This window comes from Vicugna pacos, chromosome 3 (genome assembly GCF_048564905.1).
Source record: "Vicugna pacos chromosome 3, VicPac4, whole genome shotgun sequence".
NCBI lineage: Eukaryota > Metazoa > Chordata > Mammalia > Artiodactyla > Camelidae > Vicugna > Vicugna pacos.
Window position 1 is genome coordinate 21,852,575 of NC_132989.1, and position 26,919 is coordinate 21,879,493.

General features: G+C 45.2%; 1 protein-coding gene and 2 long non-coding RNA genes across 19 annotated transcripts in view; 2 read left to right on the forward strand and 1 right to left on the reverse strand.

Moving 5' to 3' along the window:
* The window catches only part of LOC102540146 (protocadherin gamma-C3), a 175,754-nt gene that overhangs the window by 93,762 nt on the left and 55,073 nt on the right, over positions 1–26,919 (reverse strand). The window contains exons 1-2 of one of the 17 annotated variants that reach the window (XM_072956099.1): positions 23,746–26,361; positions 21,378–21,586 (exon numbers count right to left, since the gene is read on the reverse strand). The exons of 9 other annotated variants lie outside the window; for them this stretch is intronic. In XM_072956099.1, coding sequence (XP_072812200.1) covers positions 21,506–21,586; positions 23,746–26,169 — 2,505 coding nt within the window. In that variant the 5' untranslated portion in view covers positions 26,170–26,361 and the 3' untranslated portion in view covers positions 21,378–21,505. Of the gene's footprint in view, positions 1–156; positions 2,575–4,753; positions 7,378–9,287; positions 11,980–14,142; positions 17,019–19,063; positions 21,712–23,745; positions 26,362–26,919 lie in introns of those variants that run through there. 7 more of the 17 variants (XM_072956113.1, XM_072956085.1, XM_072956052.1 and 4 more) reach the window with 7 other exon arrangements.
* Positions 1,173–2,976, forward strand: LOC140691871 (uncharacterized). Its single transcript, XR_012067501.1, has 2 exons — positions 1,173–1,258; positions 1,427–2,976. It is a non-coding gene; the product is annotated as an uncharacterized lncRNA (long non-coding RNA).
* LOC140691867 (uncharacterized) overlaps positions 10,275–26,919 on the forward strand; it is a 42,716-nt gene continuing 26,071 nt past the window's right edge. Inside the window, exon 1 of the long non-coding RNA XR_012067499.1 lies at positions 10,275–10,334. This is a non-coding gene — a long non-coding RNA (uncharacterized lncRNA). The remainder of the gene's footprint in view (positions 10,335–26,919) is intronic.

The window sequence follows — 26,919 nt, forward strand, 5'->3', positions numbered from 1 at the left end:
TGAAAAATATAATCTGCAAAAAGTGAACATTGAGAAGACAAAATAGTGACTAGTTATGGATTTTCTAAATAAGATTCTGAACATGAAAGTGAAGTAGTATGCCTGAAATATGAAAAACTAGTAGAATATTACAGAAGACACAAAAATAAAACTCACCGGTGTTAAGGTCTCAGGATGTGAAGTCAAATCACTCCCACTCTGAAATGGAATTAAGGCCCTAGGAGAATCACCACAAAGGATGTCTTGAGTGGTTTGCAAAGGCTCACTACATTTTAGAAAATTAAACTCGGTCTTTCCAGTATGGGCAACGCACAGATTGTAGGAATAAGGTAAAGTTCCTTCACTGTAGTTGGGGGGAACCACAGGTCCAGACTTGACACAGAGACCAGGATGAAAGCAGCCCCAGGTAGCGGGGCTGGAAGGGCGGTGTAGGCGCAAGGCGACGGCCAGAATCACCGCGAGGAGGAAGAGTACAGAGATCAAGGCCAAGGCCACGACCAGGTAAAACTGCAGCTCATCTTGGGAGTCAGAGGGCTCTGGGCGGTCACTGAGGTCAGGCAGCGCCTCCTGCAGGCTGTCCGCGAAAACCAGGAGCAGCGTGGCGGTGGCCGAGAGGGGCGGCTGTCCCCCATCGCGCACTGCGACCAGCAGGCGCTGGCGGGCCGCGTCCCTGTCGCCCAAGGCCCGCGCCGTGCGCACCTCGCCCGTGCGCAGCCCCAGGCTGAAGAGTCCGGGCTCGCTGGCCTGCAGCACGTGGTAGGACAGCCAGGCGTTGTGCCCAGAGTCGGCGTCCACCGCCACCACCTTGGTGACCAGGTAGCCGGGCTGCGCGGCGCGCGGCACCGTGTCGAAGAGCGCAGAGCCGTCGGGCCCCAGCGCCGGGTACAGCACCCGGGGCGCGTTGTCGTTGCGGTCGCCCACCAGCACGCGCAGGCTCACGTTGGCGCTGAGCGCGGGCGAGCCGTGGTCGCGGGCCTGCAGCGTCAGCTCGAAGGCGCGCAGCTGCTCGTGGTCGAAGGCGCGCTGCGCGAACAGCACGCCGCTCTGCGCGCTCACGGACACGTAGGACGACAGCGCGCGCGGCTCCAGGTCGCTGGCCACGATGGAGTAGGACACGTGGCCGTTGGGCCCCAGGTCGGGGTCAGAGGCGCTGACTTGGGCGATGGAGGCTCCAGGGGGATTGTTTTCTGCCACGTGGACCACGTAGGAGGCCTGGTGGAAAGCCGGAGCGTTGTCGTTGACGTCGCTGATGTGCAGGGTAATGGTAGCACTGGAGGAGAGGGGAGGTTTGCCTTTGTCAGTGGCTGTGATGGTGACATTGTATTCCGGAGTCTGCTCTCGGTCTAGGGCCCCATCTGTCACCAGCTTGTAGTAATTATTGGAAGAAGAATAAATCTTGAAAGGAATATCTCTTCCTATATGACAGGTGACTTCTCCATTTTCTCCGGAATCCCGGTCCCGTGTTTTGAAGAGGGCAACAACCATTCCTGGAAGAGAATCCTCCAAAATCTCATCAGAGAGAGAAGTGATGATTACTTCTGGACTGTTGTCATTTTCATCTAGGATATCTATGATTACTTTACTTTGGGTAAAGAGACCACCTCCGTCCTTTGCTTCCACCTCCATGGTGTATCTTTCTATATCCTCAAAATCCAATGATTGGTTATTTTTAATCATACCTGTTTTCTCATCTAGTGAGAATATGTGTCTTGTACTCTGAGCAGTTCTCCTGAAATAGTAGCTTATTTCGGCATTTACCCCCTCATCCTTGTCAGTGGCTGTCACCAGCAACACCGAGGATCCGGGGGCTAGATTTTCACTAACACTGATTCTATATTCGTCTTTGCTGAACACCGGGAGATTATCATTGGTGTCCTTGACAAAGATTTCTATCTGAGCGGTGGCACTTCGTGGTGGGTCCCCTCCATCCAAGGCAGTCAATATCAAGCGATGTGACCGCTGCTCTTCCCTGTCTAGGGGTTTCTCCAAAGATAACTCTGGGTATTTGCCACCATCGGAATTAACTCTAACCATTAATGAGAAATAAGGATTAGGATTTATCTGATAATCTTTAACTGAGTTCATATTTATATCGGGGTCAGTCGCCGGGTCAAGGGATATTCGTGTACCTACGGATACAGATTCACTGATTTCTAAGTTTATTTCATCTTTATGGAATTGAGGAGCATGGTCATTAATATCCTCAATAACCACAATGATATGAAAAATATTTAAAGGATTTTCCACTACAGCCTCCAACTGCAATTCACAGCTTCTTCTCTCTTTGCATATCTGCTCACGGTCTATTCGGTCTTTCACAAGTAAGTCCCCACTCTCCGCGTCTACGCTGAAAAGCAGCTTCTCCGCGCTAACTCGCAGCTTTCGAGCCGCCACATCCAGGACACTGAGCCCTAGATCCTTGGCGAGGTTTCCCACCACCGAGCCCTTGGCCAGCTCTTCGGGAATCGAGTAGCGGATCTGCTCGCACAGCGCGGGGTAGAACAAAGGCAGCAGAAAGAGGAACAGTACCTGCCGCCGGCGGGCTGGGCGTTTCTGCGTGCAGCTTCCTCCCATTGCGCGCTCTAGTTCTCGCTGTGTCCCAGTCTTTCTGGAAAGCCAAAGAAACTGAAATCCACGCCGTCACTGGAAGAGTATTCGGCCCAGGACAGGCGGAGCTGCGAATCCGTGTGTGCTGGGCAGAGCCTGCGCGGCCAGGAACCCCAGTGTGTAAGCGGGTTTCCTTCTCCCTGTGTTGTTGGCTGCGCAGGAAATCCCAGATTGGAGGCTGAGGAATCCCGGGCATCCGCGCTTGTTCTGCACTGGCCGACAGCGGCGCCCAGAGGCGTCATGTGGAACCGCAGCCCGACATTTCCGTCGTGAATCCAATTTATCTCTAGAATTTTGTGTGTGTGTGTGTGTGTGTGTGTATACATATAGTTATGCAATAAACGCAAATTTTAGTTTTACCATGGTATACGGCGGGTGTATGTCTACTTAGTTTTTCAAGAACTTTGTTACGGAAAATTTCAAACTGATACAAAAGTAGGGAGCATTATCTTTGAACCTTCATATATCCATCACCTAACTGCAATGATGATCAACATATGGCCATCTGTGTTTACTATATGTTTTATTCCCTCATCATTTTGAAGCAAATCCAAGATATTTTAATTTATTCTTCTTTAAAGACATTAAGATGGAGAAGAATTTTATCTTTAAGCCTATTATATAATTTGTTACCAGTGCAAAAGTCCTGCCCCATTTAAGAAAACTAGAATTCAGCATTTTCCACTCTGACCAGTTGTCCATCCAATGAGTCTTGTGTTCTGTTTTTAATGGCAAGTGACATTTTTATGGCATAGAATAGTAGTTACCTACCATGACATACAAACCTTCTTCAATATCTCTGTTATTACATTTTTTTCAAAATTAACACATACTTTAATATTTATGAACACCAAATACTAAAGGTTACTCCTCAGGACAGAAACTTTAAATGTTTTTCCTATTGCATGTTAACAAATGACCTTTGGAAGGGGTAGCTCAGTGGTAGAGTGCATTATTAGCATGCATGAGGTCCTGGATTCAATCCCCAGTACCTCCATTAGAAAGAAAAATTTGTTTCCTATGAACTTAGGAATAGAGAGTATTTTAAATAATTTTAATCTCTGTAGGTCAAAATGGATTTCCACATGTTGGCCCTTATTTTCAGCATGTTTAGAATAGAGTTTTGAGTCCTATTCAAAGTCTCCAACAATGCCATTTATTATTTGAAGTGATACTATATTTAAAGTCACATTATATAATATTCTTTTACTTATGTCTAAAAGCTAGTAAAATATTCTTAGAACCTCCCTAGTAGTTCCTCAGAATACTTTCCTAAATCATCTCCCATATCCAAATGTATTTCTAGCCTTAAAAATTAGAGAATTCAACCATAAATAACAGATATTTGAGGAATAATTTTTATTCCCCATGTTTTGTCTTCTCACAGGGTCCAGTCTCAGAAACCCTTCTTAAGAAAACATAAACTATAGGAGAATTTCAAACTATTAACTATCTGACACTATGGTATTAGGAAATCAAAATCTTTGAGGATGAGAACAAATGATGTATAAAATTTCACCATTAAAGGAGTAAAACATGCTTTACTAGGATTTGGAAATGGATAATAACTGAAGTTTGAATTGTCCTCAGAAATGATCTTTAAATGCAAACAACCTCTACATACATGAAATGCATCACCTCTAAGGGGTGTTGTTTTGTCATAGAAATAAAAGAGAAACAGTGAATCTGGGCTTTCTGTTGTTTCTCCAAGAAAAGTGCATTTGATTTCTTATTATTTCCCCTTACAAAAATAGCAGTGACTGTAGAAATGTTTTTAGAGTAAGAATTTCACAATGTGGCCAGTGGAGATAACAATGATAATAAATTTCAGGAGTGGAAACCAGCCCTAAGAGTTAGTAGTAACCACTCAAGCAATCTCACCCAAAGACCCATGCCCAATGCCTGATAATGAGAGCAACCCCAAGAGGAAGGTTTCCACTGACCCTAGGTTAAATATTATGAGAAAGCGAAAATTATATCAATGATGAAACCAATAAATGCCTCCTATAGATGTTGCAGCAAAAAATATGCCGAGTGAGCATTTAAATGTTTGGTGAGAAATATGTTAATATCAGCTTATCCTACCTTAAGTGCAAACACTTAGAAAATCAATTGTAATAGAAAGTAAAAGAAAAATTGAACTCACTGGAACCAAAGGGGTGTCCTCTATAGGAAATCTGGAATCATCTGAAATGCACAAAGGCTCGCTTTTCTCACAGCTCTCCTGGCTGATGAGCGTGTCCGCATAGTTGGGCTGCGGGAAGATCACGTGACTCTTCCGCGAATCCGCGGTGAGCGACACCTCGTGGGAGTAGGTCTGCAGGAAAGCCCGCACCCCGTCCACGCCCACAAACTGAGAGGCAGGTACGCCCACCAGTCCGCTTCCTGAAGCCTGAAGCAGACGCGACATGTGCCAGCGCCTCAGCCTGAGAGCCAGCAGCACGATGACAAAGGCCAGGAAGATGCAGGAGACCGCGGCCACCGCCACCACCAGATACAACGTGAGGTCCGAAGCCTCTGTGTGTGCGGGGACCTCGAGACTGCCCAGGTCGGCCAGGACGTCTGGGATGCTGTCAGCTACAGCCACCGTGAGCGTGACAGTGGCAGAGAGAGGGGGCTGCCCATGATCCTGGACCGCCACCACCAGGCTCTGCTTGAGCGCATCTCTGTCCAGCAGGGCCCGCGCTGTGCGCACCTCGCCTGTGTGCAGCCCCACCGCGAAGAGCCCTGGCTCGCTGGCCTTGAGCAGGCGGTAGGACAGCCAGGCGTTCTGGCCTGAGTCTCTGTCCACCGCCACCACCTTGGTCACCAGGTAGCCGGGCTGTGCGGAGCGGGGTGCCAGCTCCACGCCCGTGGAGCCATCCGTAGGGAGGGCAGGGTACAAGATTTCTGGCACGTTATCGTTCTGGTCCAGCACAAACAAGCTCAATGACACGTTGCTGCTAAGTGGCGGGTCTCCGCTATCGCTTGCCCTCACCTGCATTTGAACATCACGAAACTGCTCATAGTCAAAGGAGCGCAATGCATATAGCACGCCAGTGTCTGAGTTGATGGAGACATAAGAGGAGAGAGGTGCCCCTTGGATAGTGTCTTCCTCTAAGGAGTAAATAACCCGGGCATTCTCGTTACTGTCGGGGTCATGGGCTGTTACTGAGAAGATGGAGGTGCCTCTAAGGTTGTTCTCCGGGAGGTAGACTGAGTAGGAGGTTTGAGAGAAGGAGGGTGGATTGTCATTGATGTCAACAACGTGCAGGGTGATGTGAATTTCTGTGGACAGGGGCGGCATTCCTTTGTCTGTGGCAGTCACTGTGATATTATATTCAGAGGTTTTTTCTCGATCGAGATTTTGGACTGTCAACAATCTATAATAATCTTCTACTGACTTTTCTAATTGAAAAGGTAGAATCTCCTCGATGGAACAGACAACTTGGCCATTCTTCCCGGAGTCTCGGTCATGAGCATTGAAAAGAACAATTACTGTTCCTCGAGGAGTATCTTCCCTCACTGGGCTAAACAGAGATGTAATGATAACTTCGGGCCTATTGTCATTGACATCTTCCACTGAAATGCACACTTTGGCCCGCCCCTTCAACCCTCCACCATCTTCAGCCTGTATTTCCATTTCATAAAATGCACATTCTTCATAATCTAAACTCTTTGCTGTTGATATTTCACCAGTATCTTCATTAAGCTGGAATAATGGAGATTGTTTTTCACTAATTTTCCAGAATTTATAAGCCACTTCTCCATTGGTTCCCTCATCTGGGTCGCTAGCACTTACAGTAAGCAGCAGGGTGCCCGGTGGCACGTTCTCTGGGACTTTGACTCGGTAGATCGGCTGAGCAAAAACCGGGGCATTGTCGTTTGTATCCAGCACTGTCACTTGGATGTGCACTGTGCCGGAGCGAGGCGGTTTGCCGCCGTCAGAGGCGATGAGGACCAGGTGGTGAGCAGCCTCCTCCTCGCGGTCCAGGGCGCGCTCCAGCACCAGCTCTGGGTTCATAGTTCCGTCGTCTCCAGTTTGCACGTCCAGGGAGAAGTGGTGATTGGAGCTGAGCTGGTAGTTCTGTAGGGAATTCAAGCCCACATCTGGGTCAACAGCCTCTGGAAGTGGATAACGTGTTCCAGGAGCAGAGATTTCATTAACTTTTACTTCTAGATTTTCAACCTGGAATTTCGGGTTATTATCGTTGATATCAGTTACTTCTATTTCTATTCCGTAAAGCTGCACTCTGTCTTCAATCAGGACTTTAAAATTCACCAAACACCGCGCACTCTGAGCGCAGAGCTCCTCCCGGTCTATCCTGCCCGCGGTGACCAAGCTGCCGCTTCGCGCATTCAAAGCAAAGAGCTGCATCCTACCTCTGGAGACGATGCGGACTCCGCGCTCCGCCAGCTCGCGGAGCTCCAGCCCCAGATCCTTGGAAATATTCCCCACGATAGAGCCTTTTTCTGTCTCTTCAGGTACCGAGTAGCGGATTTGGTTAGCGCCGGTCTCCCATAGCCTCCCTAGGAAAAGGCACAGCAGGACCAGTCCCCTGTGGTACAGGCGATTCGTTGCAGCGGCCATTGTTGCTTCACTAAGGTTTCTGTTGTGTTTTTTTTTTTTCTCCAAGAATACTTTCTGTGAACGCTAACTCCTTAGGTTCTTTTTCCCTCCTGCAAATTATGGTGATCTTCTTTCTTTAGGAGAAACCCATATGCTCCACGTTAAGAGGCGAGTTACACTGCAGCCCCGTAGTTGATGTGTGGGATCGGAGCGGCTTTGTGTAGTTGCAGACCCTAATATCCGGAAGGAGCGCTGATTGAGCTTTTCTTAGAGTTGGTGAACAGCGACGCTCAGAGTCCTAAGCCGTTACTACACCCACTGAGATGTGCAATACTTTTGTTATACATGATTGAAAAAGAAAATACTACTCTCCTCCAATTATGGTTTTAGATTTCTCCAATTTTGTCGTGCATTCATATTTCAAAAGCAATTACCATTTGTGGGCATGGGTATTTTAGTTGGAAATGAAGTAGAATGAAATTTCTATTAAGTGTATTATTAAATCATCACTTTCTTAAAATCAAACTAACTTATTCTCATTCTTGCTAGAATTTTGCTCTCTCTCTAGATATGCAAATTATTCTAATTTCGTTTTTATAATGTCTCAAATATTTTCTATACGTTATTATCTATTCTCTGAAGTAATTAGAACATGCAATCCTCTTTGGAAATACATTCATATTATTCTTAATTTTATATATATGTTTATATATGTATATTACATAACTATATTGAATGAATATATGAATAGATTATTCACTGAAGCTATTTTATAAGGTTAATTTATTCCATAGTATAATTTCTGGAGTAAGATTTCCTTAAGATTTTGTTTACACAAATTTAGGTAATAGTAATATACTTTCTTATCTAATATTGCTAAGCTTTAAACATATTGTGTTTCTTAATTTACTTACTTGTCACTGTTACACTTTTATACTATTCAGTTTTTTTATATTTAGTTTTTTATGTGAATTCACAGTGCATACACAGGCCATGGCATTTGAAAGATTCAAATGAACATATACTGAACAGAAAGTTTCCATTTCAATTCTTCCATCAAGAAAGTATGAAATTTTAAAGTAACCTTAAACTTCTTATTATATGAGTCACTTAAACTTATGTAATAATTTGGGGAAAAGAACACAAGATATATAGCAAATTATTACCACTAAAAAGTAGAAAGTACCACAATAAGAAACTTCTTTCAGCACTTTGTAAAGGAACTATTTACTGAAGCAGTTCCTAAGAGAAGCCAAGCAAAAGACTGATACTTACATAATGGCATCTTTGTATGTACATGAAATTAATAGCTTTTGCCTTAAAAATGGAAAACTCAGAATTCTCCGTTCCTCATACATATAGGAGGAAATGTTTAGGGCTCCAAATAATAAGACAATGCAGCGACTTTCCCCTCTTCTTCAAGAAATACAGGTCAAAAATGAGAGCAAGTTATGGAGGCAATAGCATTTCCTTTTTTTTAAAATCAAGTATCTCCTTCTAGTAACTATAAAAAAGAAGAGGATTTGCATTCAAGAAAACTTGAAGGAACTTAGATAATGACTTGGATTTTTTGATGAGATCACTGAATTTCTCTCTCTCTCTCTCTGTCACACACACCACAGACACAGGATTTTTTCTTAAAATTTTAAGGGATTCAAAGACTCACAAATAGGTAGATTTAAGGAACTAGACATGAGGAATAAATATAAGAAAGGGATAGAAACTGTACCAGTGGTATCAGTGAAGGAAGATACCTAGTAGCAGTTTATTTACATTAAAGAATGAATTAAATGATTGCCTACTTTAAATTTTAGGTTTAGTTATATATAATAAATATTTAAATATGTTAAATAATGAATGAGACAATCACTGGGTAAATTTCATTAAATTAGAAAAAAAGAGATAGGAAATTGGTACAATACTTAAATCTGAATTGGGTAAGATAACTCTATTGTATGTTACATACCTATTCTCAATTCATCATTCCCCTTGAATATTGGAAATACCGCTTTCTGATGAGCTATAATATCCCTAAGACAACTCAATAGACTTGAACATTTAATACTTTTTCATATGAACAAGGAAAATTCTGTAGATGATGAAAAGGAATAGACACTTAAACGGAACTCACCGCCACTAGAGTTTCAGGATGGGAAGTCGACTCACTGGAATTACACAATGGAAATAAGGCCCCAGGTGAATCACCACAAAGGATGTCTTGTCCTGAACTCAACTGCTCATTGCATTTCAGAAAATTAAACTCGGTCTTTCCAGTATGGGCAACGCACAGATTGTAGGAATAAGGTAAGGTTCCTTCACTGTAGTTGGGGGGAACCACAGGTCCAGACTTGACACAGAGACCAGGATGAAAGCAGCCCCAGGAAGCGGAGCTAGAGGAGCGACGAAGGTGCAGGGCGATTGCCAGAGTCACTGCGAGGAGGAAGAGCACGGAGATCAAGGCCAAGGCCACTACCAGGTAGAATTGCAGCTCACCTTGGGAGTCAGAGTGCTCTGGGCGGTCACTGAGGTCAGGCAGCGCCTCCTGCAGGCTGTCCGCGAACACCAGGAGCAGCGTGGCGGTGGCCGAGAGGGGCGGCTGTCCCCCATCGCGCACTGCGACCAGCAGGCGCTGGCGGGCCGCGTCCCTGTCGCCCAAGGCCCGCGCCGTGCGCACCTCGCCCGTGCGCAGCCCCAGGCTGAAGAGTCCGGGCTCGCTGGCCTGCAGCACGTGGTAGGACAGCCAGGCGTTGTGCCCAGAGTCGGCGTCCACCGCCACCACCTTGGTGACCAGGTAGCCGGGCTGCGCGGCGCGCGGCACCGTGTCGAAGAGCGCAGAGCCGTCGGGCCCCAGCGCCGGGTACAGCACCCGGGGCGCGTTGTCGTTGCGGTCGCCCACCAGCACGCGCAGGCTCACGTTGGCGCTGAGCGCGGGCGAGCCGTGGTCGCGGGCCTGCAGCGTCAGCTCGAAGGCGCGCAGCTGCTCGTGGTCGAAGGCGCGCTGCGCGAACAGCACGCCGCTCTGCGCGCTCACGGACACGTAGGACGACAGCGCGCGCGGCTCCAGGTCGCTGGCCACGATGGAGTAGGACACGTGGCCGTTGGGCCCCAGGTCGGGGTCAGAGGCGCTGACTTGGGCGATGGAGGCTCCAGGCGGGTTGTTTTCTGCCACGTGGACGACGTAGGAGGCCTGGTGGAAAACCGGAGGGTTGTCGTTGACGTCAGTAATATGCAAGGTGACAGTTCTGCTTGTAAAGAGGGGCGATTTGCCTTTGTCCGTGGCTGTGATAGTGACATTGTACTCCGGGGTCTGCTCTCTGTCCAGGGTTCCATCGGTTACCAGTTTATATGAATTTTTGGACGAAGAGATTATCTGAAAAGGGACTTCACCCTCTAATCGACAATTAACCTCCCCGTTCTCCCCGGAATCTCGGTCATGTACTTTGATCAACGCAATTAGTGTTCCTGGCAATGCGCTTTCCAGAATCATTTCGACTAGAGAATGAAATGTAACATCTGGTCTGTTGTCATTTTCATCTTGAATGCTGATTTCAACTGTACATTGTGCAACCAGTCCTCCACCATCCCTCCCTTCTACCACGATAGAATACTGCTTGATTTCTTCGAAATCCAGTGGGTTTAGAGTTGTAATTTCCCCGGTCTTTGAATTCAGACCGAAGACTTGCCCGGTCCGATAGAAGGAATAAGTGATTTCCGAGTTGATGCCCTCATCTTGGTCGGTGGCTGACACCTGCAGCACGGTGGTGCCTGGGGGCACGTTTTCTCCAAGGCTGACTCGGTATACGTCCTGGCTGAATACAGGGGGGTTATCGTTGGCATCAGTGACCTGGATCTGCAGCTCAGTGGTGCCGCTTAGGGGTGGATCTCCACCGTCTGAGGCAGTCAGGACTAAACGGTGATAACTCTGTTGTTCCCGGTCTAAGGGTTTCTCCAATGCCAGTTCCGGGTATTTACTACCATCTTGTTTCTCCTTATTTACCAACGAGAAACTAGGGCTAAGAGAAAGTTTATAAGTCTGCAGAGAGTTTAAGCCAATATCTGCATCTTCCGCGACTTCTAATATAAATCGAGTGCCTGGCGGCGTAGACTCACTTATTTGCAGCTCGAAGGAACTTTGCGTGAATTTTGGCGTGTGGTCATTAACATCCTCAATCTCCACATTCACGTGATAAAAGTTCAATGGATTTTCAGCGACAGCCTCAAATTCCAGAGCACAAGCTGGCTTCTTCCCGCAGATCTGCTCCCGGTCTAGCCTGCTGCTCACAAGTAACTCCCCGCTCTCTGCGCTCACAGTGAAGTAAGGCTTCTCCGAACTGACGCGCAATTTCCGAGTCGGTAACTCATGGACACTGAGTCTCAGGTCCTTGGCGAGGTTCCCCACCACCGACCCCTCGGGCAACTCCTCGGGAATCCTGTAGCGGATCTGCTCAGAGAGCGCCAGGCAGAACAAAGACAGTAGGAAGGGAAACAGCACTGGCCGCCTCTCAGCCCAGCTTCTCTCCCCAGCGCCGCTCCCCATCCCTCTTGCTCCCCTCAGTTTGCTCACCGGCCTGGAGACGCCGGGTTACAGATAATCTCTGTGTTGCAGTCGTCCGGAGCTCCGAACAGCTTTATTTCTGGCTTGGGGGTCAGGCAGGGTTTCTTGCTTTCCAGAGGAGGAAGCGGTGGAATGGCTCAATGTTAGCGAGTCTGAGCTGGGGAAAGTGCGCTGCGGCTGCGCGAGGAGGCCAGCACCGAGCTCTCCACTTTGGCCAACAGCGGCGCCCAGAGTCCGCACTAGGAAACTGCAGCCCCTGCTGCTTCAGTTTAACCAGCTACAATAATTGTAACTGTTTAACTGAACAGGCCATGCTTCTATGTTTATACATTTAATATCTTAAATTAGAAATACTTCTTTAAGGTATCTTTCTCTTGTTTTCAAGTTGTTAGAAATATCATGTTGGGTTTGTATATAAACCTACAGATACTGGTCACCTCACCATTTTACAAACATACATTGAGCTTTTGCCTCCTGCTAAGTCCTGGCCTTTTCACTGGCCATATAGCAATAAGGCACAGGTCTTGCCCTCAAGAGAGTTTACTGTCTACTAACTTCACAAATCACTTCTGTTTATTAGCTATGATATATGAACAATTAGAAATATTTCACTGATTCCTATGTTTACCCCCAACGTTTCCACATAATTAATGCTGTTTCCTATCACATATATTAGAGAACATTAATGTTGTTGAAAATTATTTCGTAAAGTTGTGTAACTTTGTACCAATCCTCAAACATCTCCTCCTGATAATCTGAACACTCTTTACAAAAATAGTTTTTACTCTTCTGAGTACCTCAAGAAGTATTCATTCCAAAAAACTGTCCCTATGATGTAGCCAGGAGATTACTTACTGTACCCCCTACTCCATATCTGAAAATTAACTGACTTATGTCATACCCAATATCATACGTCAGTTCATTCTTAAAATTTATTAGGGAAATATTTATCTATTCTCCAATACAAAGTCAGAAAGGGATATTCCAGTAGAATTATTTACTTCCTTATCTACGTACCTATGTTATACTGAACTAAGCAGTGACTTCAGAATTGGAGGAACTGAGCTTATCGTAAGTTTATTTATCTACATAAATTTACTGAATATAGTGACATTTCTGCTAATTTTGTTCCATTTGTTTAAAACTTTCTGTTTTTTATAATTAGTGAATGTTTTGAGCAAGAGTAAGGGTTTTTTCATTCAGGATAAATTTTTTAGTTTTTAAATTTGCAAAGTGTCAATAATATAGTCATCCCTTCAAATGAATGTGCACCCAAACATTACAGAAGTTATGAAGTTAACTCCTATCCATTATATACGCAAAATAGAAGGGAACACAGCACAATCCCTGGGATATGGCGTTTTATTATTAGCAAATGATTTATTGTGTTTTCCACTTTCATCTGATGACAACTCAGGGGTTAGCTTTATTTAAATGCTATAACAAGGAATACAGAAAACATGAAATCCAGGCGGGATTGTTTTAAATTGAATTTATCAGCTTGCTTAGAATTTGTGCACATGTAACTTCTGTTTATAAAACCAACATTCTCAAACTCTTACCATGAGAACACAGCTCATTTCACATGGCTGTATAATCAAAACAGCTAATCGGAATTCTAATGAAACATATTCATCTGCATTTTGCAAAAATCACCGTGAACAATTTAAAATGGCACTTTATTTCAAATTTGAATTGGGGTGGGGAATGGCCATTTTAGGCCTTAGATTCCATGTCTCCACTGGTATGAGCTCTGGGTGATCACTGACACACAAACAACATTTAGGGCCCAGTCTTACCTACCACTAGGATCTACCCTTTAAAAATGTTCATGTTTTGAAATGTAAGAAGTATTAAAGCTTTGGCGGGTACCAATCCAGACAGAGGGCTCAGAAAAGAGGTTTAAAGTAAAGAAATCTTCAAAAGCCTAGTTTTACATGCAATCCTAAAAATCTTTAAAATGCTGACGTATTTTACTTTTACTAAATTAATACAAAATTTTAGAAGCCTCAATTTTTGTAAGTTGTAATTTATATATATATATATGTACACACAAACATATGTTTATATATATTTTCTATACACACATGTATATATTCCTATATATAAAACAAACTTACTGTATGTGGTTGGGCAAATATTTCTTAAGAGAATAAGTGATAAGTGATAATTAGAGTAAAATATGGAAGGCTTTAAGAGGTTAACAGCTCATATTTAAAGGATCTTGTCTAAGCCTTTGGAAAGCAGATGAAACAAACTATGACAATTAGAGCTCAATTTTATAGTATCAGTAAAATAAACCCAAAACTTTGTGGTAAACCTTAAAAATTATTTTAAACTTTTTCACAACATGTGTTACAAAACACAAATTAAAATTTATAAGAAACATAATTCCTCTAAGAAATAAATGCAAACAAAGAACTGAACTCACCTTAACAGAAGCAGCTTCATCCCTACTTTCATGAAAATGTAGGGAAGTTAACAAGGAATCATTTTTCTCACAGCTCTCTTGGCTGATGAGTGTGTCCGCGTAGTTGGGCTGCGGGAAGATCACATGACTCCGCGAATCAGAGGTAAGGGAGACCTCATGGGAATAGGTCTTCAGGAAAGCCTGTACTCCCTCCACACCCACAAAGCCTGAGGCTGGGAGGCCTGCTAACTCACTGCTTGAAGCTTGAAGCAGACTTGACTTGTGCCACCGCCACAGTCTGAGAGCCAGCAGTACAATAACAAAGGCAAGAAAGATGCAGGAAACTACAGCCACTGCCACCACCAGGTACAGGGTGAGGTCTGCATCATCAGAGTTGGCTGGGGTCCTGATGCTACCCAGGTCAGCAAGGACATCTGGGATGCTGTCAGCCACAGCTATGGTGAGCAAGACAGTGGCTGAGAGAGGGGGCTGCCCATGGTCCTGCACTGCCACCACCAGGCTCTGCTTGAGCGCATCTCTGTCCAGCAGGGCCCGCGCTGTGCGCACCTCGCCCGTGTGCAGCCCCACCGCGAAGAGCCCTGGCTCGCTGGCCTTGAGCAGGCGGTAGGACAGCCAGGCGTTCTGGCCTGAGTCTCTGTCCACTGCCACCACCTTGGTCACCAGGTAGCCTGGTTCGGCAGAGCGGGGTGCCAACTCCACACCTGTGGAGCCATCAGTGGGAAGCACAGGGTACAGGATATCTGGTGCATTGTCATTCTGGTCCAATATGAACAGGCTCAGTGACACATTGCTGCTAAGTGGAGGGTCCCCACTGTCACTGGCTGTCACCAGTAGCTGCAAGTCTCGGATCTGTTCATAGTCAAAGGAGCGAAGTGCATACAGGACACCAGTGTCAGAGTTGATGGAGACATAAGAAGAGAGAGGTGCCCCCATGATGGTGTCTTTGGTCAGAGAGTAAGTGACCTGGGCGTTGTTGCCATTGTCAGGGTCATGGGCAGTCACAGAGAAGATGGAGGCACCTCTGGGGTTGTTCTCTGGGATATAGGCTGAGTAGGAGGCATGAGGGAAAGTGGGTGGATTGTCGTTGATGTCTGCCACATGCAGGGCAATATGAGTTTCAGTAGACAGAGGTGGGGTTCCTAGATCTGAGGCCATCACTGTGATATTGTACATAGAGACCTTTTCTCGGTCCAAATATTTGCATGTCACCAATCTATAATAATTATCTATTGATTTTTCTAATTGAAAAGGCAAATGATCAGGTGTGTAACAGACAACTTGACCATTCTTCCCAGAGTCTCGGTCATGCACACTCAAGAAGGCAATTATTGTTCCAGGAAGAGTATTCTCCAAGACAGGGCTAAACAAAGATGTAATGGTCACTTCAGGTCTATTGTCATTGACATCTTCCACTGAAATGAGTACCTTGGTCCGCCCCAGAAGTGCCCCCACATCTTCAGCCTGTATTTCCATTTCATAAAATGCACATTCTTCATAATCTAAACTCTTTGCTGTTGATATTTCACCAGTATCTTCATTAAGCTGGAATAATGGAGATTGTTTTTCACTAATTTTCCAGAATTTATAAGCCACTTCTCCATTGGTTCCCTCATCTGGGTCGCTAGCACTTACAGTAAGCAGCAGGGTGCCCGGTGGCACGTTCTCTGGGACTTTGACTCGGTAGATCGGCTGAGCAAAAACCGGGGCATTGTCGTTTGTATCCAGCACTGTCACTTGGATGTGCACTGTGCCGGAGCGAGGCGGTTTGCCGCCGTCAGAGGCGATGAGGACCAGGTGGTGAGCAGCCTCCTCCTCGCGGTCCAGGGCGCGCTCCAGCACCAGCTCTGGGTTCATAGTTCCGTCGTCTCCAGTTTGCACGTCCAGGGAGAAGTGGTGATTGGAGCTGAGCTGGTAGTTCTGTAGGGAATTCAAGCCCACATCTGGGTCAACAGCCTCTGGAAGTGGATAACGTGTTCCAGGAGCAGAGATTTCGTTAACTTTTACTTCCAGATTTTCAACCTGGAATTTCGGGCTATTATCGTTGATATCAGTGATTTCTATTTCTATCCCCCAAAGTGTCCCTTTATCCTCAACCAGGATGTTAATATTTACAAGACACGGTGCACTCTGAGCGCAGAGCTCCTCCCGGTCTATCCTGCCCGCGGTGACCAAGCTGCCGCTTCGCGCATTCAAAGCAAAGAGCTGCGTCCTACCTCTGGAGACGATGCGGACTCCGTGCTTCGTCAACTCTTGTGACTCCAGCCCCAGGTCCTTAGAGATATCACCTACGAAGGATCCTTTGTCGCTCTCTTCCGGCACAGAGTAGTGGATCTGTCCTCTCCCCATCTCCCCCAGATTGCCCAGGAGCGCGCACAGCAGCACCAGCCCGCTGCATCCTCGGTAATTCTTTCCAGCGGCCATTGTTGTTTCGCTAAGGAATCCACTCAGAATCTTCACTGGGCATATGTGTCTCGTTTACCTTGTTGCTGCTGCTATGAAGATCGTCTTACGGAGAGCTGGAGTTTCCAAACTTAGAGACGGAATTTTGCCGCAGCCCTGTAGCTGGTTTGTGGGATCTGCGGGTCTTTGTGAGGTGGAAGTCCAGAGTATCCGGGTGGAGCTTGGTTACGTTTATCTTCAAGTAGGTGAACAGCGGCGCTTAGAGTCCTAGGCAGTTACTGCACTTACTTATATTTGTAATACTGTATGCTAGATTACTAGAAAAAAATTACTAGTTGCTTTTTTATAGTTTGTTTGGAATAATTTATCACTGAATTCGTATTTTAAAAGTAATTGCCAGGAAGTGTGGGATAAAGAGGGGTTAAAGTCTTACAAAGTATTATTAAATAATCAGATTTGGGAGTTAGTGTCATATTAAATTACTCACATTTCTGGAATATATTTACTCTTTTAAAATAATTTTTATCTCTTATTATGCTCTAAGATTTATTGTTAACATCTTCAATATCTATTATCAAATAAGTAAAAACTACAATCGCCACTGGAAATTAATTCATTTTTAGACTAAAAGACACCTATTGGAGATGATGGACACAGTTGTTTTATTTGGTTTAAACCAATCAATCTGTATAGTAAGCTTTCTGTAGGGTTGTTGCCTTTTAATTCTCTTTTTAAATACCACTTTAATTACACATTAATAATGTTTTCAATGTAATATTGTGAAATTTTCCTATTTCAATAGAAATTACTTGAAAAATATAAATGAATATACAATGAAGAGCAAATTTCCACCAATGAGAGATGATTACTTTTTAAAGCAAATTCAGTTCACTTCTAAAGGTAGACATATATTATAAAGTTAATTCTTCCTTAGTTAGCACTTTGATCAAAAGAACCACAGAAGTAAGAAAAACATACTTATCATCAAGGAGTCAAAAAGTGCCAATGCAAGAATGAATGTCTCTTTTCTTCAGCAGTTTGTAAAGTGGCCATTAACTGAAGCAATTGCTAAGGGAAATCTAGCAAAAGCCTGATACAATGTATTACCCTCTTGTGTATGTACTTGTATGCACATAAGACTGGCAGTTTTGTCTAAAATTTGAAGAATTCCAGACTCCATCTTTCTCCTAGAGATACTAGAATGAATATAAGACTCTAGCTATATGATTTTAGGGCTGCAAAATAGACAGCTCAAAAATTATATAAGAGCAGTGTGTGTGAGAGGAGCAACAGAGGCCAAAACATTGTCTTTTCTTTGATGGAGGAGCATATAAAATGAGCATCAATACAGATTAATCCTGAAAAACCTATACTGCAAGTAAGGAGAACAACTTTAATCTCCTGATGAGCATAGTGAGCCTACTGGTAAGTAAAATGATTTTACATGAGCGCATGCAGACAGGAGTACAATAAATACAATTACAATGGATCCACCTACATAAAAATCCAGGTTAAGAACCTTATTCTAGGAGGCTTTGAAACCAAAGAGAAGTAAATTTAAGAAACAAAATATCAGATTAGTATGAAAACCACAGCAGTTCAATCAATTAAGAGAAAAATCTAATTTTAGCTTAAATTCATCTTTAAAGATTTATTTATATGACTGCCTACTTTTACATTTACAGTATGTCCAAGCTGAAAAAAGTCATATATTAACCAGTAAGAAGAAAAATTTAGGGAAAAATCTCATTAGCTTTAATGGGGCCACTATAACATTGCCCGACGTTTCCCTTGTAGACAAAACTACAGCCTCACTGCTTTGTAAATCTAAGCCTGGTAAGACATCACTAAAAGACACATAATTGCTCTGACTTCAACCTCCCTTGAAGAATGGTATGACAGCTTTTTGACTGCCTACAACATTCTTAAGACATTAGATCTAAAAATTGTTTACAGGCATACTTTGGAGATATTTAGAGTTCAGTTCCAGACCAATACAATAAAGAGAATAGCTCAATAAAACAAGTCACATTTTTTTTTGTTTCCCAGTGCACGTAGAAGTTCTGTTTACATTACTGTAGTCAAGTAAGTGTGCAAAGGCACTGTCTTAAAAAAAAGTACACACCTTAATTAAAAATACTTCATTGCTAAAAAATGCCAACCTTCATCAGAAACTTCAGTGAGTTTCGGACATAATCTTTTTGCAAAAGCAAGAGCAAAAATCACTGTAGATCATGACAACAAATTAATAATAATGAAAAAGTTTGAAATATTTTGAGATTTACTAAAGTATGACACAGAGACATAAAGTAAGTAAATACTGTTGGACAAATGATGCCAAAAGACTTGCTTGACTCAGGCTTGCCACAAACCTTCAATATGCAAAAAAAAAAAAAAAAGAAAGAAATATCTGTGATGTGCAATATAGCAAAGCACAATAAAACAGAGATATGCCCGTATTTTCCTGTGAATATGGAGAACTGTCTAGACCATAAGAAGGTTATACTTACAGGAAACTCACCTGATGGGAGGCTGACTCACTGGAATTACAAAGTGGAAATAAGGCCCCAGGAGAATCACCACAAAGGATGTCTTGTCCTGAACTCAACTGCTCATTGCATTTCAGAAAATTAAACTCGGTCTTTCCAGTATGGGCAACGCACAGATTGTAGGAATAAGGTAAGGTTCCTTCACTGTAGTTGGGGGGAACCACAGGTCCAGACTTGACACAGAGACCAGGCTGAAAGCAGCCCCAGGAAGCGGGGCTGGAGGAGCGCCGCAGGTGTAAGGCAACTGCCAGAATCACCGCGAGGAGAAACAACACTGAGATCAAGGCCAAGGCCACTACCAGGTAAAACTGCAGCTCACCTTGGGAGTCAGAGGGCTCTGGGCGGTCACTGAGGTCAGGCAGCGCCTCCTGCAGGCTGTCCGCGAACACCAGGAGCAGCGTGGCGGTGGCCGAGAGGGGCGGCTGTCCCCCATCGCGCACTGCGACCAGCAGGCGCTGGCGGGCCGCGTCCCTGTCGCCCAAGGCCCGCGCCGTGCGCACCTCGCCCGTGCGCAGCCCCAGGCTGAAGAGTCCGGGCTCGCTGGCCTGCAGCACGTGGTAGGACAGCCAGGCGTTGTGCCCAGAGTCGGCGTCCACCGCCACCACCTTGGTGACCAGGTAGCCGGGCTGCGCGGCGCGCGGCACCGTGTCGAAGAGCGCAGAGCCGTCGGGCCCCAGCGCCGGGTACAGCACCCGGGGCGCGTTGTCGTTGCGGTCGCCCACCAGCACGCGCAGGCTCACGTTGGCGCTGAGCGCGGGCGAGCCGTGGTCGCGGGCCTGCAGCGTCAGCTCGAAGGCGCGCAGCTGCTCGTGGTCGAAGGCGCGCTGCGCGAACAGCACGCCGCTCTGCGCGCTCACGGACACGTAGGACGACAGCGCGCGCGGCTCCAGGTCGCCGGCCACGATGGAGTAGGACACGTGGCCGTTGGGCCCCAGGTCGGGGTCAGAGGCGCTGACTTGGGCGATGGAGGCTCCAGGCGGGTTGTTCTCTGCTACGTGGACCGCGTAGGAGGCCTGTTCGAAAACTGGCATGTTGTCGTTTATATCACCGATGTGTAGGGTGATGCTTGAGCTGGAGGAAAGGGGTGGCTTACCTCTGTCGGTGGCTGTGATGGTGATGTTATACTCAGGGGTCTGCTCACGGTCTAGAACTCCATCTGTCACTAATTTATACGTGTTTCTTGAAGAAGTGAGTATTTTAAATGGAACACTACCTTCCAATTTACAAATGACTTCTCCATTGTATCCGGAATCCTTGTCACGGATTTTGAGCAAAGCAATGTGTGTTCCCAGCTTGGTGTCCTCCATAATAAGATCTGGTAGAGACTGGAATATTACTTCTGGGACATTGTCATTTATGTCTAGGATTTCTATCTCCACAGTACACTGAGCAATCATTCCTCCACCGTCCCTTGCTTCCAAAACTATGGAATATTCTCTGACTTCTTCAAAATCTAATGTATTTAGAACAATAATTTCCCCAGTATTAGGATTCAGGTCAAACTGGCTAATCTGAGCTGCTTCAGTGAAAGAGAAGGTGATCTCAGCATTGACACCCTCGTCTTGGTCTGTGGCCATCACTCGAAGCACAGTGGTGCCTGGGAACACGTTTTCTGGAAGCTCCACCCTGTATAGTTCTTGGCTGAACATTGGAGGGTTATCGTTGGCATCAGTAACTAGGACCTGTATCTGTGCAGTGCTGCTTAGAGGTGGATCTCCAAAGTCCAAGGCAGTCAAGGTCAAGTGGTAGGACTTCTGCTCTTCTCGGTCTAAAGGCATCTTCAGTACCAGCTCAGGGTATTTACTACCATCTAATTTCTCTTTAATCATGAGTGAGAAATGATCATCAGGACTGAGCTGGTAATTCTGTAGTGAGTTGGTACCAATATCTGCATCCTGGGCAGATCCTAAGATAAATCGTGCCCCGGGCTTTGTAGACTCACTTATTTGTAGCTCAAAGGAACTTTGCGTGAATTTTGGCGTGTGGTCATTAACATCCTCAATCTCCACATTCACGTGATAAAAGTTCAATGGATTTTCAGCGACAGCCTCAAATTCCAGAGCACAAGCTGGCTTCTTCCCGCAGATCTGCTCCCGGTCTAGCCTGCTGCTCACAAGTAACTCCCCGCTCTCTGCGCTCACAGTGAAGTAAGGCTTCTCCGAACTGACGCGCAATTTCCGAGTCGGTAACTCATGGACACTGAGTCTCAGGTCCTTGGCGAGGTTCCCCACCACCGACCCCTCGGGCAACTCCTCGGGAATCCTGTAGCGGATCTGCTCAGAGAGCGCCAGGCAGAACAAAGACAGTAGGAAGGGAAACAGCACTGGCCGCCTCTCAGCCCAGCTTCTCTCCCCAGCGCCGCTCCCCATCCCTCTTGCTCCCCTCAGTTTGCTCACCGGCCTGGAGACGCCGGGTTACAGATAATCTCTGTGTTGCAGTCGTCCGGAGCTCCGAACAGCTTTATTTCTGGCTTGGGGGTCAGGCAGGGTTTCTTGCTTTCCAGAGGAGGAAGCGGTGGAATGGCTCAATGTTAGCGAGTCTGAGCTGGGGAAAGTGCGCTGCGGCTGCGCGAGGAGGCCAGCACCGAGCTCTCCACTTTGGCCAACAGCGGCGCCCAGAGTCCGCACTAGGAAACTGCAGCCCCTGCTGCTTCAGTTTAACCAGCTACCATAATTATTATCGCATGCCCGCTGAACGAACTTTTTTAGATGTCTGTATAATTAATAATATTTAATTTGTATTATTAGAAAAGTCATTACGCCAACTTCCCACGTTTTTCGGTAAATCAGGTAGACTTAATATATAAACATCTATATCTTGACATAATTATTCCCCAATCTTAAAATCGGGACCGTAATGGAATGTTAACTATAACAGAGATTTAGCCTAAATGATCTAAGGAATATAATGGATAAAATTTTATCCATCTTTCCTTGTCCCTTTTCCCTTATTTTTCTTTACTTTTCTGCCCTTCCATGCTAATTCATTTCAGTTTTTCAGAGAGCATCAGGAATGCTGAAATTATACCTTTTAAAAGGGCACAATTTATACTTACCTCCAAACACTTCTCTTCTTCCAAAATAATTTTCTTGATTTCTTTATAGTAACATTAGTTGATTTTCATTTCCATGATCTCACTTAAGGAAATGATGCAGCCTTTTAGAAAAGAAGCTATCCTTCTCCTTCCCACCACATAATTATTTTCCCAGGTAAGAAGTATAACATGAATCTTCAAGACTACCAGGGGGATAATATTTTGCCTTGCAATACAAAGTCACTAACCATGGTCTACTGCACTGAGGCATTTGTTCCCACTTCTGTACTTACCACATCCCATAATGACCTCAGTTGAAGGACATAGCCCCTAGAAAGTTTATTTGCAATAGTTCACTGAGCTTAGTGATGTATTCCCTTTGTTTAAAAATATTTTTAAGCACTTAATAAATTTGGTTAGGGGGTTCTTTTTCAAAATAACTGATAGCCACATTTCTGCCTCACAAAGTGTAAGTAACACTGTCCTCTCCCCAAGTATTATACATCTGAACACTGCAGAAGGTATGACATGTACCCCAACATGATTGCACAGACCTTTATATGCAAAATGCCACCTAACACAATACGATGCTAGAAAAGTATGCTTTTAATTAATACTTAAAAGATCCCAGTAAACAAGGTTACCTTGTGATCAACTACTTCGTGATACTAATCAACTGATGTATCAAGTTTTACTCAAAATGTTATACAACAAGTATACAAGTAGTTAACTCCTGATTGGATTATTTCTAACTGAATTATTCAGCAACTCCAATAAGTAAATTTCACTATTAGTAGTGTATGAGATACCTATTTCACAAAGCCAGCATCCCAAATCACACTTGGAGAGCCAATATACACACTTCATATGACTGCCCCACTAAAACAGCACATTGAAATTTGGGGAAAAAACATGCAATGGCCTATTTCATAAATGTTAGTTATAACACTAGAAATGACATTTTATTTGATGTCATATTTTATTGGTTTTGGACAATGACCTTTAGTGCAGCATTAGACTCCATGTCTGTCATTGATAAAGATCTTAGTGAAGCTACACACAGACACATTTCATTCTTTAGGCATCAATCTAATCTTCTACCAGAAACTGATGTTAATAGATTATTTTGGTTTAAATAGGTCAAGAGCCACTGAGAATTTCAAGGCCACCAAGTGGACATACATGGAATCAGAAGCAGGGGCACAGGAAAAAAAAAACAACTTAAAGAACCTTCTATAGATCTGATCTAAAGAGAATCCTGAGAAGGCCACCTCTTGCTCACCTTGTGCAGTGAAAAACACATAATAATTCATTCTCATTTATAAAATATATGAATTAAGAACACTGTGTGGAACATAAGTAGAAGGTATAAAAATGGGATAATCCGCTATTCATGATCTTGTCCATACACTTTCACTATGAATGAATATGATACCAAAACCTATGTCAGTAAGTGTTCCATGTTAAAGAATCACTGCTGAAATAAACCATTAATCTTGCCTTACCACGCGATAGGTTTTTTTTTACCCCATTTTCAAATCACTTATTTCGCAAAACAAAGACATTTGCACAAAATATAATTCTTTGAGGATGTAAAGATAAATGAATGCTTGAACTCACCTGAATATTTTGGGTTCCATCCTTATATTCCTGAAAATCTACGGATGTTAACAAAGGATCCTTTTTCTCATAGCTCTCCTGGCTGATGAGCGTGTCCGCATAGTTGGGCTGAGGGAAGATCACGTGACTCTTCCGCGAGTCCGCGGTGAGAGACACCTCGTGGGAATAGGTCTGCAGGAAAGCCCGCACCCCGTCCATGCCCACAAACTGAGAGGCGGGTACGCCCGCCAGTCCGCCTCCTGAAGCCTGCAGCACGCGCGACGTGTGCCAGCGCCTCAGCCTGAGCGCCAGCAGCATGATGACAAAGGCCAGGAAGACACAGGAGACCGCGGCCACAGCCACCACCAGATACAGCGTGAGGCCTGAAGCATCAGAGTCCTGTGGGACTTCCAGGCTGCCCAAGTCAGCCAGGACATCTGGGATGCTGTCAGCCACAGCCACCGTGAGCGTGACGGTGGCAGAGAGAGGGGGCTGCCCATGGTCCTGCACTGCCACCACCAGGCTCTGCTTGAGCGCATCTCTGTCCAGCAGGGCCCGCGCTGTGCGCACCTCGCCCGTGTGCAGCCCCACCGCGAAGAGCCCTGGCTCACTGGCCTTGAGCAGGCGGTAGGACAGCCAGGCGTTCTGGCCTGAGTCTCTGTCCACTGCCACCACCTTGGTCACCAGGTAGCCGGGCTCTGCAGAGCGAGGTGCCAGCTCCACCCCCGTGGAACCGTCAGTGGGGAAGGTGGGATACAGAATCTCAGGTGTGTTGTCATTCTGGTCCAGCACGAATATGCTCAGTGACACATTACTGCTGAGTGGTGGGTCCCCACTGTCACTTGCAGTCACTCTCAACTGCAGGTCACGGAACTGCTCATAGTCGAAGGAGTGCAATGCATATAGGATGCCGGTGTCAGAGTTGATGGAGATGTAGGAAGAGATGGGTACCCCTTGGATGGTGTCCTCAGACAGTGAGTACGTGACACGGGCATTCTCATCGCTGTCAGGATCGTGTGCAGTCACAGAGAAGATGGAGGCGCCTCTGGGGTTGTTTTCAGGGATGTAGACAGAGTAGGAGGAGTGGAGGAAGGCAGGTGGGTTGTCATTGGTGTCTGCCACACTCATGGAGATGTGAATTTCCATGGATAAGGGTGGTGTTCCACTATCTGTGGCTTTCAGTGTGATGTTATACACAGAGAATTTTTCCCGGTCTAGTTTTTTTGCTGTCACCAATCTATAATAATTGTCTATTGATCTTTCTAATTTAAAAGGTAGATTTTCTGAAATAGTGCAGGTCACCTGGCCATTCCTCCCAGAATCTCTGTCTTGAAGGTAGAAAAGAGCAACTACTGTTCCAGGAGGAGTGTCTTCAGGGATTGAGCTACTTACAGATGTTACAGTCACTTCTGGGGCATTGTCATTCACATCTAAAACTGTGATCAATACTTTAGCCCTTGTCGTACTACCAGGACCGTCCTGAGCTTGAACTTCCATTTCATAGTAGCCGGATTCTTCATAATCTAGGCCTTCTGCAGTTGACAATTCTCCTGTGTGGGAGTTCAGCTGGAATATCTGTAGAATTTTTGGAGTTATTTTCCTAAAAGAATATGTCACTTCCCCATTGACTCCCTCATCCAGGTCTATAGCGTTTACTGTGAGTAATTTTGTGCCCACTGGCACGTTCTCAGGGACAGTTACTTCATACTGGGGCAAAGAGAAGACTGGCGCATGATCATTTACGTCTACCACTGTTACTTGGACGCGGGCAGTTCCAGATCGTGGTGGGTCACCGCCGTCTGTGGCTGTGAGGAGGAGGTGGTGAGCTGCCACTTCCTCCCGGTCCAGCACCCGCTCCAGCACTAATTCCGGATATTTAGTTCCATCGTCTCCAGTTTGCACAACAAGAGAGAAGTGATGACTAGGGTTGAGATGGTAGCTCTGGAGGGAGTTTGTGCCCACATCCAGATCCCTAGCCTCTATTAAGGGAAACCGCACCCCAGGAGCCGTATTCTCCATTATTTTTACATTCATTTCTTCTGTCAAGAATGTAGGAGCGTTGTCATTAACATCCATTATTTCCACTTCTATAGGGTAAAGATTCATTTTATCTTCCATCAGGATGTTAAAGTTCACCAGACACTGCGCAGTCTGTGCACAGAGCTCCTCCCGGTCTATCCTGCCCGCGGTGACTAAGCTGCCGCTTCTCGGGCTCAGAGCAAAGAGCTGCGTCCTACCTCTGGAGACGATACGGACTCCGCGCTCCGTCAGCTCCTGGGGCTCCAGTCCCAGATCCTTGGCGATATTACCCACAAAAGAACCCGTGTCTGTCTCCTCCGGCACGGAGTAGAGAATATGTCCTGCAAAGACTTCCCTCTGGGTCCCCAGGAGGATGGAGAGAAGGATGAATCCTTTGTAATCTCCGCCCCTCTGCCGAGCCGCCATTCTTGCCCTGCTGATCTTTAGACACTGGACCAGCTCTTGTTGTGCTTCTGGATGCCGGTATATCTGCGTGGAGCGCTCTGTATTTGGAAAAGGAACCCAGAATCCAATACTATAGAGGCCCGAGCTTAGTGCAGCTTGGAACAGAGTTTGTCTCAATCTGGCGTTTCTTTGTGCTGTACAAGCTCAGCCGATCTTGGAACCACTTTTCCCCCGGTTGGTGAACAGCGGCGCTCAGAGTCCTTACTAAGCTACTGCACCATATTGAATCAAAATAATTAATTCTTCAGAAAGTTGTTTTATCCTTCAAAGTTCTCCCATTTATATTTCTTCAATTCATACATCTCTGACATTATTTAAAAGTGAATTTTAATAAAGTGTGAATTAATGCAACAACATTCATGGATGGGTGTTTATTAATCCCAGATAATTTTAAAAAATTATCTGCTTTGCATTGCAACTTTGAAATGATTCTTAGACATTGCCTCACACTTTATTGCACATAGATAAAAATCAGTTATTGCAGGTAAATAACAAGTATGATTTCTTTTTTCTTTTTTTAATTAATAGACTTAATTTTTTTTAGTGCGGTTTCAGGTTCATGGAAGAATTGATCAGAAAACACAGAGGTTCACACATAGCCCTCCCCACCCACACATATATACTCCCCTACCCTCCACATCGCTCATCAGTGAAGTATGATTTATTTTTAAAAGATGTGTGTATACATAAGATGTTATGTAGAAGCTGTTT